The 12,749-nt window shown below is 49.1% G+C and overlaps 6 protein-coding genes across 6 annotated transcripts; 3 read left to right on the forward strand and 3 right to left on the reverse strand.

Moving 5' to 3' along the window:
• Positions 1 to 118: 118 nt before the first annotated feature.
• On the forward strand, positions 119 to 6,282 carry BC939DRAFT_503976 (uncharacterized protein; the record flags this gene model as incomplete). Its single annotated transcript, XM_051560467.1, has 7 exons — positions 119 to 915; positions 1,063 to 1,135; positions 1,235 to 2,285; positions 2,395 to 2,428; positions 2,520 to 2,555; positions 2,640 to 6,123; positions 6,211 to 6,282. The coding sequence occupies 7 exons, from the start codon at positions 119 to 121 to the stop codon at positions 6,280 to 6,282; spliced, it is 5,547 nt and encodes a 1,848-aa protein (XP_051411351.1).
• A 254-nt stretch (positions 6,283 to 6,536) lies between these two features.
• BC939DRAFT_484285 (LETM1-like protein-domain-containing protein) lies at positions 6,537 to 7,579 on the reverse strand (the record flags this gene model as incomplete). The annotated part of the gene is made up of 4 exons (XM_051559244.1): positions 6,537 to 6,855; positions 6,990 to 7,102; positions 7,295 to 7,369; positions 7,457 to 7,579. 4 exons carry the CDS (start codon positions 7,577 to 7,579, stop codon positions 6,537 to 6,539), a joined length of 630 nt encoding a protein of 209 aa, XP_051411352.1.
• BC939DRAFT_193375 (uncharacterized protein) lies at positions 7,550 to 8,622 on the reverse strand. Its single transcript, XM_051550542.1, has 3 exons — positions 8,427 to 8,622; positions 8,200 to 8,268; positions 7,550 to 8,091 (listed from the first exon to the last, which is right to left on the reverse strand). The coding sequence occupies exons 1-3, from the start codon at positions 8,486 to 8,488 to the stop codon at positions 7,635 to 7,637; spliced, it is 588 nt and encodes a 195-aa protein (XP_051411353.1). The 5' UTR covers positions 8,489 to 8,622; the 3' UTR covers positions 7,550 to 7,634.
• A 225-nt stretch (positions 8,623 to 8,847) lies between these two features.
• Positions 8,848 to 9,765, forward strand: BC939DRAFT_193583 (uncharacterized protein). The gene has a single exon (XM_051550545.1). It carries the CDS (start codon positions 8,940 to 8,942, stop codon positions 9,633 to 9,635), a length of 696 nt encoding a protein of 231 aa, XP_051411354.1. The 5' UTR covers positions 8,848 to 8,939; the 3' UTR covers positions 9,636 to 9,765.
• Positions 9,692 to 10,299, reverse strand: BC939DRAFT_193447 (uncharacterized protein). Its single transcript, XM_051550544.1, has one exon. It carries the CDS (start codon positions 10,208 to 10,210, stop codon positions 9,749 to 9,751), a length of 462 nt encoding a protein of 153 aa, XP_051411355.1. The 5' UTR covers positions 10,211 to 10,299; the 3' UTR covers positions 9,692 to 9,748.
• On the forward strand, positions 10,143 to 11,750 carry BC939DRAFT_193407 (putative endoplasmic reticulum protein). Its single transcript, XM_051550543.1, has 7 exons — positions 10,143 to 10,269; positions 10,373 to 10,396; positions 10,518 to 10,615; positions 10,720 to 10,742; positions 10,865 to 10,982; positions 11,086 to 11,194; positions 11,327 to 11,750. Exons 1-7 carry the CDS (start codon positions 10,225 to 10,227, stop codon positions 11,561 to 11,563), a joined length of 654 nt encoding a protein of 217 aa, XP_051411356.1. The 5' UTR covers positions 10,143 to 10,224; the 3' UTR covers positions 11,564 to 11,750.
• The last annotated feature ends 999 nt before the right edge of the window (positions 11,751 to 12,749 follow it).

A 12,749-nucleotide genomic window follows, 5' to 3' on the forward strand; every position in this document is an offset into this window, starting at 1 on the left:
CCTCTTTCTCTATTCCGCACTCAACAGCGCGTCAAAGTGGCTCCTCTCCCTCAGCACGCCTTTGCTTCTTTGTCCGCTCAATTGGCCTTCCTTTCCTGTCGACAGAGCGTGCGGAGCCATGTTCAGCTGGACAGGCTTCCCAGAATCCCTCGACAACAACTATGATGACCTCGAGTCCACGGCTCTGGCCTCTCCTCTCTCTGCAACCCCCATCCCGGCTACATCCTCGACCACTATCTCATCCCTACCGCAGCCCACTGCTCCCTCTCCAATGCTAGCCCTTCCCAGGTCCGCCTCAACATCTCAGATTGACTCGACTTCGCCCACGCCACACTTTGAGACTGCCACAGGGAGCCTATATCCTCTTTCGACAGGATCTCGACCGCACCAGCGAGTGCCAGGTGCCATATCTTTGTCCGAGTCCAACCCACTCTCAGCGGGCTCCTCTTCGAAGCAGGCCTCAATTCTAAAAGCCGGCGTGTCACTCGAGCCCATCAGCAGTGGCCTGAAAGCACCACCAAACTCGTCCAACGATCATTCTTTAACCGGAGCTGGAATAGGACACCGAGGATTGCAATGCGGCTTGTCGTTGGAGCCACCGTCCATGTCGTGGTGGTACACCAAGAAGAGCGCGGATCTCCCGGACTTTGTGCTTATCTCAGAGTTTTCAGAGATGGAAGGGCCACGGGCAGTAATGACGATCCCGGATAACATTGTCGACCTCACAAGGGATTCGTATTCATCGCAGAAGCAGCGCGCACAAGAGCCATCTACGAAGCACTCGCAGGATGCTTCTGATGCTAGTTCCTCAACTTTAGCGGCCGAAGGCAGCGGCTTTCCGGATAGCGAGGACCAGTTCGATATCCATGAGTTCGTTCTTCGAATTACCTCTGTTGACCAACAGGCCAGGGAATCGTACGTGTTAATAATATTCAAATGCATTTATGTCTTTGTGTTGTGCTCACACGACCACTACATTCTACCCTCGTATAACCAGGAGCATGAACGTGACATGGGCCATCCTTCCTGACCCGCTTGATTTGTTAAACATCCCATAAATAGGTCAGGCAGTTTCCATATTCCCGAGGATATCGAGGTCCATATCAGCGATACAGAAAAGGGCTACTGGGCATATGTAGGTTAAACGACTGTTTCGCTTTCTGCTTTCTATTTTCTTTTACAAGTAATGGCCGAGACTAACGACGCACGAGTTTGTTCCGGCCATTGTTTATAGGTGCACCAGTTCACGCTGTTCGATATCAACGCGCGAGGATTTGTACGGCCCTTTTGCATGTCATACATCACTAGAGATCCGCACAAGATCTTGCAACACTACGAAGAAATGCGGCACAAATTTACTAGAGCAGCACTTTATTTCAAGACAGGAAACTACGCTTTGTTCAGACAGGACCTCACAAAAAAACTGCGGGACCTGAACTATACCAACAATCTCTTGTCAGAGGCACCTGCAGATCCGACGCGTCATTCGGACACATCAGCTACGACTGTGTCTGGCGAGTCCTCATTGCCGTCAGAATCCAGCCCGAAAACCCTCGCCCAATCTGTCGATCTGTCCAGAAAAGCAGAGTCATCGCAGGGCGGAGACTTGACTGAACAACAAAAGGCGGACCTGGAGTCGATCAAGGACGCCATCGAGACAGCAACTCACATCATCAGTGTACTCGAGCACTACTCTATCGACGGTCAGCCTTTGCTTGGTCATGCAGACGATGGACATGAAGGCCCTCAATCGATGGCACCCCTCTCTGATCTCTCGCCCATGACCTCTTCTGAGAACCTTGCAATGTTGGCAGCGGGTCGATCAGGACCAACGGATCCTTCTTTATTCCTCGGTGCCTCCTTAAGATCAGGATCTAGGATTCGCCGAAAGGCTTCGACACCGAACGTCACAGGCGGAGCACCATCCAGAATTTTGGATGCAGCAGGAGGAACAGGCATGATGTCAGAAGGATTATCAGCACCATTGCCTCCTCATCTGCTTGGTATTCAACAGGATCAATCGCGAAAGAACTCAGTCGTGTCGGACTATGACTCGATGATGTATGAGGCTCCAGAATACGAAGCCCAGTATGTCACGACATTATACCCCATCTATCGCGACGAAGTTGTCTTTCGACCGCTGCGTGAGCTGTGCATAGCCAACATGGTATGGAATTCGTCGTTTCACTTTCACCTGGGTATCAAAAGGATCAAGGACATTTTGAAGGAGTTTCAAGCCGACTCGCAGCTGCTCGGTGAAGCTGCGGACAGTCTCAAGCGCATTCGTAAGCATTCTATTTTATTTTATTTTTATTTTTATTTTTTAAATTAGTATTCTGATGACGACTCTATTCTACAGTAATAATGCTCAATCTATTGCACTCTTTTTTTCAGGTCCAACAATTTCAACCGTGACAATAGGGCAGAGGTAATGAAGGAGGCACTCTTGTCAGTGATTATCGACCCTTACATACTGGAAGCCTTACAGATGAAGCTGTTTATTGTTTTCGCTATAATAGATTCATGATCAACTTTCGCAATCCAGATTTCAACAGGTAGGTCGCATGAGCGAGTGTTATTTCATCTTTCATAACCAAGAACCTGGACATATGTGGCTAACATGGTCGTTTCGGTTACAGGATCACTGCACGTCCGACGCAGCATCATGAATCTCCTGTCCCCCTAATGGAGCTTCTTCAAGGGATTTCGCTCGCTAATGCCCCTTCAGAAGATGGAGTGCCGGCCCAAGAGATTTTGATATCTGGAGCGCAAGAGCCAATTGCCACAACTTTCGGTGAACCCGGGGCAGAGGAGAGACGACCAGGGCCTACTATGGACGCTGAGGATGCCGATGATGAACAAACGGGATATGACTCGCTGGACGATGCTGCCTCATTCTTTACGGCGGTAACAGGAATGGCTACGCACTCGGAGACACCAACACGGGACGCATTCATCATCTCGCCCTTGGACCGCTCTGCGCGAGTGGTAGAATGGCACCAGGAACAGCAAACACTACATCGTGCAAAGGGCGCTCCTAATAACACATCGTCTCATGGAGCTTTGGAACAGGTGCCGTGGTCTTTCGGTGCTGGCATGAACCAGGGAGAACAGTCTCTCGCAACCGGAACAATCAACAGGCATCTACACCGACAGTCTGCTCAGAGTGGGACAAGCATGGGCATCATTACATCAGGACCAATTCAGGCTACATATTGCCCCACTACCATTCTCGATACGCTGCAAAAGGATCCAACGCTCGCCAAGCATCTTGTATTTGCGCTATTCAGTGGCCAGAAGCTATGCATTATGGGCAAGAGCGAGAATGAGGCAAAGGTCCGATCATTGGTCGCGGTGCTGGCGACATTTTTGCCACATGTGGGCTACCCATCGAGAGAGGAGCAGCTGATAGAGCACCAGCGTCAGATCGTAACATGGTACCAGGGACATGGACTTTTGCAAGTGGAAGAGATGGACAGATTATGTCTCGTGGGCGTGGACTCGAGTAAGATCGACCCAAAGTTTCTGGAATCCGATGTTTGCGTTCTGGACTACGACACTCTCACATGGGCCAATGGACGGCAGTACACTGATGGCATTCTTCTCGAGTCGATTTTTCGCAACTTGTCCATCTTTTCGGAGGATGCCTCGTTTGTGGCATTTGTGGATGCGAAAGTGTTTGACATCCTCCTAAAATCATTCTTGTACTATCATCTGATCTTTCATGGACGGTTATACCAAGGTGGACTAATGGCACCGGGAGCCCAAGCATTCTACTCCAGCGGCGCCTCAGATGATGGCGAGGCCTTTTCCTACCAGAACAATTTTCGTAGCTCTCGACCGTCGCCGGCATCACCGCGAGCTGCCGGATTCTCACGATTGGCGCGAAGGAGTACATCGGCCTATCCCTCGTCGACGCAGCTTGGAGCAACCCTTTATAAAACTTCGAGCACCCGACCGGCATCTCTGTCATCTCATGAGTCGTCTGATGCCGAGAAGCCTCTGCAAGGACAGCACGGGAATCGAGGGCATCAACACTATGAAAGGAATGGGCTAGACCGGCTGCTCCTATCCGGAGACGAATCCATTCAGGGCGGAGGACCTACACAATATACTACGTCGCAGGGCATGCGGAAATGGAAGAAATGGTTCGAATATTGGAGTGCGAAGAGTGCGGCAATGATTGATCCTGCACTGGCAGCCTTTGGAAGATCAGACTCTGCTGCTGTAGCGATGGAGGGCGCCCCGGGCGATGACAATCGACGAAAACGAACCAGCAGCAGGCGTTCGAGTCCGCACCGGCGCTCAAAGACCCTACCTAACCACCACACAAGTCCCGGTCGACATCGAGAGGCTAGAGAAAGGGAGAAGGAGCGTGATCGAGAACGGGATCGAGAGCGGAATCGAAAATCTGCGTTTGACCACTTCAACCAGGGTAAGGAGAAATCTCCAGTGTCCAACAGTAGCGACTCAGAGCTGAACATCAATAACGAAGACATGGCAACGTTCGAGAAAGAGTTAATTATGAACGAGAAGAGTAGGATGGAGTACCTGGCGAGTCGCGATGATGATCAGGAGGGAGAGGTAGCCAAACCAAGGGTCAACGAGAGTTATGCCAATCTGACCGAAGCACTGACTCCCACATCGAAAGGCTCGGGAGCGCTGCGGAGGCTGAAGCCGAAGCGGCCACTTTTGCTCCATCGCTCGACGTCAAAGCTGAGCGAAGCTGAGCGAGAACGGGAGCGGGAACGAGAACGGAGCGGACAAGACGACCAAACTGGTGCTGTCAACGGAGAGTCATTCAAATGGAGAGCACCATCGGGATCAGTAGGATCGCCTCCTCACTCGACCGCCTTTCACAGTCTTGCTGGTGCGATTCGAGCCATGTCCTTTGGGCACTCATCAGGCTCGACCATTGCGCAAGACGCCACACCTCAGGTAGACACACTTTCCAGGAATGCGAGCAGGCGCAGCACAGAGATACAGCCCAGCCCCAGGAATAGCAAGGAATTTTCAGATTCAACTCATCATCACAAGGAGGTGAAGAGGCGTGGATCGACCCGTGCGAAAGCCAAGGCGTGGCTACTAAAGTCTAAGCGGAAGAGACGGAGTAGGGTTTCTGAGGGTGAGCAAGTTGGGCAGGCTGGGCAAGAGCCCCAGGAGGTAGACGAGCATGGCGAGGATTTGAGCGAGGATGATCAGGAATACGACCATGAACCTCATGAGCCTGAACGAGCCCTGCCTGCACTGCCGCAGGAGGCTGAAGACGCGGAGATGACAGTGCGCGCAGCGCCCAGATCGGCTCCATCCAGTATACCCTCTGCAAGCAGCGCCCTGACCGCTCTTCCTGTGCAGTCTCGTTCGAGCGTTGATTTAACACAGACAGTGCGACCATATCACGCACCTGAACCAGCGCTGGAGGTTCCGCTGACGATTCAGGAAATTGCAGCACAGGAACCGACTCGGATCACGCCCCGCGTATTGGCAAACAAACTGTCTTCGTCGGGCCTCAGCAGTGGCAACAATAGCAGTCGTGTGTCCTCTGCCAATCCATCCAGGATCACATCGCCTACTGTCTTATCATTCTCGGCTGGACACCGGCAGCGACTGGACCCGAAGTCTGGCGCCAGACTGCCATCAAAAGATACCGGTCCTCCTCGCACGACAGCAGCTGTAGCATCGACATCTCTGGAAGAGCGATCTGAAATCGATGATAGCGAGTACGACCCGCGGCGGGACCCTGGTCGTGAGAGTGCAACAGAGTACGAGACCTCCTTAGAGACATTTGCGGGGCCAGACAGCGGAAACTTGAGCTCGTTTGGACACGAGGGGAACGGCAGTTTACGCGGTAGCAATAGACAGTCTTTTGGCTCTTCAACGAGGACATCGCTGGATGCTGCGGTGGCAGCGGCTGATGCAGCGAGAGTCAGTACTATGGAAGAAGCAGATAGCATGACATCTCAACAGCAACAGCAGCAGAAGCTAGGAGAGGACTCGAAGGAGGATAGTAAACCACTGTCAGGCAAGGATATGACGACGGTGACCCTGACCGAAGAGGAGGAAGCTGTTGTGCGTGAGATGCTAGGCGGGATCACTGGGGCTGATGATTGGGCTATTATTGTTGTAAGGCGACTGTTCTGTATCTGGTTTTGCATAATATTGAATGCTCCATGATGGTAACCATTTCTTCTCTATTCTCATAACATCTAGCACTTGGCAACAATGGTGGATGTCTACGAGCGCAGCAAGGATCCTACGACACCTGTGTCAAATGAGCCATAGCAGGACGAATCTTTTCGTCTTTTAATTTTTCTGCGACCTAATTTTTTGTATTCTACCAATTGAGTGTATATTATTAAAAAGAAGCGCGAACTTTTTCGTCCTTCTTGAACCATCAAAAAAAAGTGGTTGAAAGCCTATGTCAAACAAAGCAAACTTGGAAGTAGAGAATCGAAATTGGTCCCTTTATGATACATTTTATGGTTGGTCTAGAACGGGTCAGCCTATAGGTTGTGAGTCTTTGCACAAAAGTCTTTCTATTTCTTTCCGGCATCGGACTTGAATGTTGAGTGCAACAAAAACATCCTGCTGAAGACCATCAGCGCTGGTGGGACAGTGGCATCCTTGCTTAAGCTCAGCTTCAGCCAGTAGGCCAGCGACTTTTCCAAATGCTCCTTGCTAACCTCAAGAGAGCGCATGCCGCGTTCCTCGTTTGCTAGTTGAAGCTCGGCGAAGGTCAGAGAGTCGACACCGTCCTTTTGGATCAGGAGATCGTCTTCCTTGATGTACCGCATGTACTTGTCCAGGCGCTTGGTGAGCAGGAACTTGGGACCAAATCCATTCAAGCCCATGAACCTGGGTATTGCGAAGAAGGAGAAGAAGAGGTGAGGAGGAGGGGTGGGGGAAGAGTGAATCTCGACGCGTGAATTTGAACAAAGGCAATAAGCATAGAATTGGATGTGGTTACAAAATAGCACTGAATACGTTACCGACAGAAGGAAGCGAGGTGTTGGTGATCAATCATGGAGTAGTCAAATCCCTCGCCGTATTTTTTGGCGATCGTGATGAAGGAGTTGTAATTAGCAAGAGCCTCCTTGTTGATCTACAGAATAATACGTTTGCAGAGCACGATACAAAAAAATTAAAGTTGTTAATGATTGTTCGCGAGATATGGCGGATGGTCTATGGTAGGATATCCATTTTTTTTTTTTTTTTTTTTTTTTTTGGTTTTTTGGGAGAGTTTTTTTTGGTTTTTTTGTCCGCACTCTTATATATGAAAGAGAGAAATATATACCTCGCGACGGTTCAAACGAATCAACTTCTCGGTCATGGCACTGCGTTTCTCATGTGTCTTCTTGCGAAGTCCCTCCTATCAAGCGTGCAAATCCAGCCATGTTAATTTCCCATAAAATATAGAGATGACAATAGCATCGATAGGAAGAAACGAACGACTTACAAGCTGTGATGGGGTAACGCAGGTTGTTGGGATCAGCTGAGGTGCAAAGATGATGATCAAGGGAATGTATTCTGTTGCTAGGATGAAAACCAAGCCGAAGGGAATCAATCGTTTGAGGTTCATATCCGTCTGGTGGATCTATTGAGTGAACAGAAGACAGAGCGGTCAGTGCAAGCGATTAAAATGGTTGAACATTGGCGTTCCCAGGGATTGGGTATCTATAACAATAGAACAAAGAGTTCCCTACAAGCTGGAACTCCCGACGGGTCAATTGATGTCCCTCTTCCTTCTGAGCCCTTTTGAGGTCCTTGACGATCTTCTTGTTCACCCACAACATCTTGACGCCGTCCTTGCATTGGATGACAATTTCCTTGCCCTTGCGGAAGAAATCCCTTGCTTTCCCTACGACCCCAGCGTTTGGTGGGGATTGAAGAGCCGCTGCAACGGGGTCGACGGTGTTGTGGATGTTCTCGGGCGCAACTGAACCAGCAGTTCCAGCACCGATAGGCTTGATAAGATCTTCCAGGGGTGCTGGGTGAGGTTGGACAGGTGCCGCCGCTGCGTTCTTGGAGGGCTCAGTGGTGGATGTGCTGTAGAAGACAGATCGATGGAGGTGGGCCAATGTTGGAGCATAACTGCTAGAGATGTATACAGGATCAGATATTTCAAGGGGTTAAATGGTGTTCTTTGAGTAGTATAGCATAGTGCTGCAGTTTTGCAGTAGTGGGACAGGGTGTCATTACCGAGCTGCGAACTGTGGTTGAGGAACCAGGAAGCCGGTAACACGGACACTCGAACGGGCAATTAAGGAACTGTTTGAAGACAGTAGCCAAATTGAGGGAATGAGTTAGTGGTACTTTAATAGATATCGAGAACCGAGAGGGGGACTCCACGGTGTGGAAAAATTCAGGGGAGGGGAGGGGGGGAAGCTAAAGCGAGAAGTTGATGAGACGAGTGTGAGGATGCTTACAGATTCCTCGCATTCGCCTGATGTCCCAGTCGAGTGGCGACTCTGATAACTGCTCCAGCCATGGCGTCTTGCTATCAAAGGTTGTTGTTGCAAAAGAGCAAAAAAATAGTAGAAGGAAGGAGAGCAGGGAAGGAGGGCGTATTCGAGACTATACAATACGTGACTAGTATTTCGGTATTTATGTTTTTTTTATTGCCCTACTTCGCTCGCTGTGCTTTTTGAGGAAAGCATGCATGGCACAAAAAATGAGCTTGCTTCTTCACCAGATCTGGTCTCGAAACTATCAAACTCATCACCAATGCCTCCTAAAAAGACGCTCAAGTCCGTAATCCCCAAGTCTACAACAGCCAAGCTGGTGAGACCAGCTACGCCCAAGGGAGTCTCAAAGAATTCTAGTATGAGCCCCCCCCTCTCCCCCAAGGCGCTTTGTTTTTTTGTTCAGTTCAGCTCTAAAGAAATTTGTTGCCATGGTATCTAACAACAACAATAACCCTCTCTCTTTTAATACCATGAATGCTTATAGCTTCGAAAGCATCCGAGATCGATGACATCTTTAGCACAGGAACTATCTCTTCATCCACATCGAAGCCAAAGTCTAAAACGGATGAATCAGTAGGGTCTACATCAAACAAGGACTCGAAGAAAAATGGGTCTAAGAAGGACGCAACGGCCACCGGATCAAAATCAAAACCTGTGAGCGTACTTAGTCAAAAGGGACAGGAACAGGAACAGGCACAGGCAAGGAAGGGAAACACTCACGAAGACGATGTCTTCTTAGGTGAATCGCTTGACGACAGCGAGGACGAGGAGGAGGTGGATGAGGAGCAATTGATGTTTGACGAGGAAGAACAGAATGAATCTGAGGAGGCGGCACTTGCGAAATTGATGGCCAACAAGAAGAACAAGGCCAAGCAGGATAAGAGTGCGAACAAATCAGGGGTGGTTTCGACGAAGCCGAAGAGCGGAGGGAAAGTTGAAGCCGTTGTGTTCAATGAGCGACCTGCAGCTGCAGCTGCAGCGGCTGCAACAGCCAAGATCCAAAAGTTCAAGCGGCCCAAAGGAACGGAGCCAGATAGTGATGACGAGCTAGAGAAGAAGGCGAAGCGCAGGATGGACGATGGGCTGCGGTTGTTTGATATTAATGATTTGAACATTGGCAAGGGAGGTGAGACAGAGCTGTGTCCGTTTGATTGCCAGTGCTGCTTTTAAACAGTGCAAAACGGAGATAGCACACTAAGGAGCCGGGTATTCCCATGTACACACACATACACTTTTATTGCATTCGATCTATTCATTCATAATAAACACCCATTGGAATCAAACTATGTTTTTCTGTCTTTGTTGGTCTGTGCATGGCCGAGACGATCGTGTGCCAAGGGGGATGTGGAAGGGAAGGGATAGCCAAGCCAAGCCAAGACGGATGCGCGTGTTAGCCTTGTCCTTGCTTCGCTGTGGAGGAGTCGCCAGCAATGCTTTGTAAAGTGAAATACTACATTGAGGATGCTCTCAATTGCTTGGCCCAGTTCGGACAAAACATGTCGAACATGAAAAAGAGCGTGAATCCGCTGTGCCACGTCACATCGAAGTCGAGGTGGTCTTGGCACAGGAAGCACGAGCTGGTTGAGGAAGCATAAAACCCACGAGGGAGAAAGAACGATCCTCTCTTTTGTTTGCTTGCTTGCTTGCTCATCCTTCCTCTCTCCCTCAAACCACAGCCCATTCGTGCACGCGTGTACACGCTCAACCCTTTCAATCAACAAGCAACAACCAGCATAACAAAACATATAGGCATATCACCATGTCGCTGCCTTATATGATGGTCTTTACCCTCTTGATGACAGAGGTAAGTACGAAAGAGAGATCGATCAGACCCGGTGCGATTGCGCAGGACGATCAGTACATACTAACCTGAACGCGATTCCTGCCTGCTTTTTCGCCTCTGTTAGATGATTACCTTCATCTTCTTGATTGTAAGTCGCACACTGGAAATGGATACGCGACCCTGGTTTCGCGCTTGCAATGTTTGTTGTGTGGTCGCTTTCCTGTGCTGTTGGCTGAACACTAGTGCCTTTTAATTCTACTCTATAATAGCTCCCCTTGCCTTTCAACTGGCGACGAGGCATAATCAACTTCCTGTCAAAGTCACCCTTTATGGCCCACATTCAATATGTGATGAAGATCGTCTTCATGTAAGTTGCACTGTTCCTCGGGAGCGTAAAAATCATATTTTGGGATCACGCCAGCAATTGTTGACGCCTATTTCATTGGCCTTGTTCATTTCCCACGATGCTAGCTTCGTGTTCATTCTCTTTGTTGGTAAGTCCTTCCTATACAATGACGTACTATCGAATGAAATATGTCGCTGTGAGCGAGGTCAGATATACGATTGTCCTAACCCAATTGATTCGATTCTTGCCGATTGCCTTTTCATGTTACAGACTCATTGAACCGTGTCATCAAGGTCGAGGACGTCGTCAATGATAATGATCACCATCACCACAACCCCCATGCTGAAACAAGCATGGCCGCCAGACGCTTCTATGCTCAGCGCAATATGTATGTGATTCGACCCATTCTCTGCATCTGACACCGTGGCAATTCTATCCGTTTCCCAAGCTGACCTGGATTCCGCTATACTACATGTCTTAAAATACACTAGGTACCTGACTGGATTCACCCTGTTCCTGTCCCTGATCTTGAACCGCACCTTCTTCATGATCTTGGATTTGATGAAGAGCGAGGAAAAGATGGAGATTGTCAAGAAGCAGGTATGTCAGCCATTCTTCTGGAACAATGTGCGGCATTTTGTTTTTTTTTTGGCTTTCATGGAGCGCTAACCATCGAAAAAAAAAAAAAAAAAAAAAAAAAAAAACTATTACGTTCTGTGTACAATCGGATAGGCTGCTCAACAAAGCAAGGAATACGAGCGCGTGTTGGAGTCCGAGACAAAGTTGAAGAAGGAGCTCAAGGATATGCAGGAGAATGCGGCCAGCCATGAGTCGCTCAAGCAGGATCTTGAGAACTTGAAGAAGCAGGCGAACCAGCAGCAGCTTGAGTACCTGCGTATGGCAGACGAAAACACGGCTCTGGAGAAGAAGCTCAAGGGCACCAAGTCTGAATCCAGGAAGGACATCTGAAAGAAGGGTCATCGTTATATTTCGTTCATTCGTGTATCATCTGCTGCTATTTAGCATCTCATTAAAGAAAGGATAAAGAATTCGTGCTCGTGAAGTGCGTTCTCCTGTATCAAGTTCGCCATGTAATTGTGATGGAAAGATCGATTTTTCCAGGGGCAGTGTTCAAATGAAATGCCAACTGAGCCCTGGCCCTGAGTCTGGCGGCTTTTTTGTCGGCGGTGGTGCAATGGTGTTGTAAGAGAAGTCCGGTATTTGAGGTACAATGAACGCACAAAGTGCTCACCTCTTCTTCTTGCCTCTCTTTACCTCTCGTCCCCCCCACCTTCAAGCACTATACAGGTATGTCCTGAACTCTTATTGTTCCGCTGTCTTTGATGCCCCTCTCCTGCCGTTGGTGCTTTTTCATGGAAGAACGATTGAACAAGCACATGGCGAATGAGAAAAAACATTGTCTTGTTCATGAGAAGCAGGAACAGAACGAAGGCGTTTATTTCTTTTTTACTGCTGCACAAGGACGTCAGTGCTTGGGAGTGTGTGTGCGTTCAATTGGACATGCTGCTGAAAGTATTTTTATTCGGTGCCTCGCCCCTATGCCCATGCCTTTACCTATGCCTATCCCGAGAAGAAGAGGAAGAAGGATGTGCAAGTGAAAGAAGAGGTGCCCCATTCCCGCCGTTTTCATTCTGTCCCGGATTCTGATTCCTCCGTGAGCAGAAGAGTCATCTCTATCCTTCGAGGGAGAGAGCAAGCGAGCAGCACAAATACAACTGTAATTACAACAATTACAACACTCCAGTCATTCTGTACACACCCACCCACACATACACCCACCCACACATACACCCACCCACACACACACGAACCTGCACGTTGAGAGCATAGGAAACACGCGTCTATTTCAATCGGATGGTCTTGGGAGTCTTCGTTGGCTGCGTGACCCACACTCTGCCACACTAAAAGGCAAAAGAAAGAGGGAAGTGAAAAAAAAAAAGAGAGAAAGCAGTAGAGATGGATAAGATGCATACACAGTGTTGTCTACTTCAATACCACAAGCAAAGAGCGGATATGGGCCCGAGGGGGAGAAGAGGGAGGAGAGGGTGGACAGCAAAGGGTGTTGGTGTGGGTGTCCGCGAGATGTGCATCCGTCTTTATAACAAAAAAGACTCCATGGTTACCTTGCATTATT

Source organism: Gamsiella multidivaricata, assembly GCF_025024155.1.
Source record: "Gamsiella multidivaricata strain RSA 2152 chromosome Unknown BC939scaffold_40, whole genome shotgun sequence".
NCBI lineage: Eukaryota > Fungi > Mortierellomycota > Mortierellomycetes > Mortierellales > Mortierellaceae > Gamsiella > Gamsiella multidivaricata.

What these genes read in the sequence shown, in the direction of transcription:
- BC939DRAFT_193447 (XM_051550544.1), bottom strand. Translation starts at nt 10,210, where the DNA reads ATGTTTTGTTATGCTGGTTGTTGCTTGTTGATTGAAAGGGTTGAGCGT.
- BC939DRAFT_193583 (XM_051550545.1), top strand. Translation starts at nt 8,940, where the DNA reads ATGCTTATAGCTTCGAAAGCATCCGAGATCGATGACATCTTTAGCACA.
- BC939DRAFT_193375 (XM_051550542.1), bottom strand. Translation starts at nt 8,488, where the DNA reads ATGGCTGGAGCAGTTATCAGAGTCGCCACTCGACTGGGACATCAGGCG. An exon ending in CAGGCGAATGCGAGGAATCT is followed by an intron (nt 8,269 to 8,426) that starts GTAAGCATCCTC and finishes GTCTTCAAACAG; the next exon opens with TTCCTTAATTGCCCGTTCGA. An exon ending in CAACCACAGTTCGCAGCTCG is followed by an intron (nt 8,092 to 8,199) that starts GTAATGACACCC and finishes CATCTCTAGCAG; the next exon opens with TTATGCTCCAACATTGGCCC.
- BC939DRAFT_193407 (XM_051550543.1), top strand. Translation starts at nt 10,225, where the DNA reads ATGTCGCTGCCTTATATGATGGTCTTTACCCTCTTGATGACAGAG. An exon ending in TTACCTTCATCTTCTTGATT is followed by an intron (nt 10,397 to 10,517) that starts GTAAGTCGCACA and finishes ACTCTATAATAG; the next exon opens with CTCCCCTTGCCTTTCAACTG. An exon ending in TGGAGATTGTCAAGAAGCAG is followed by an intron (nt 11,195 to 11,326) that starts GTATGTCAGCCA and finishes ACAATCGGATAG; the next exon opens with GCTGCTCAACAAAGCAAGGA.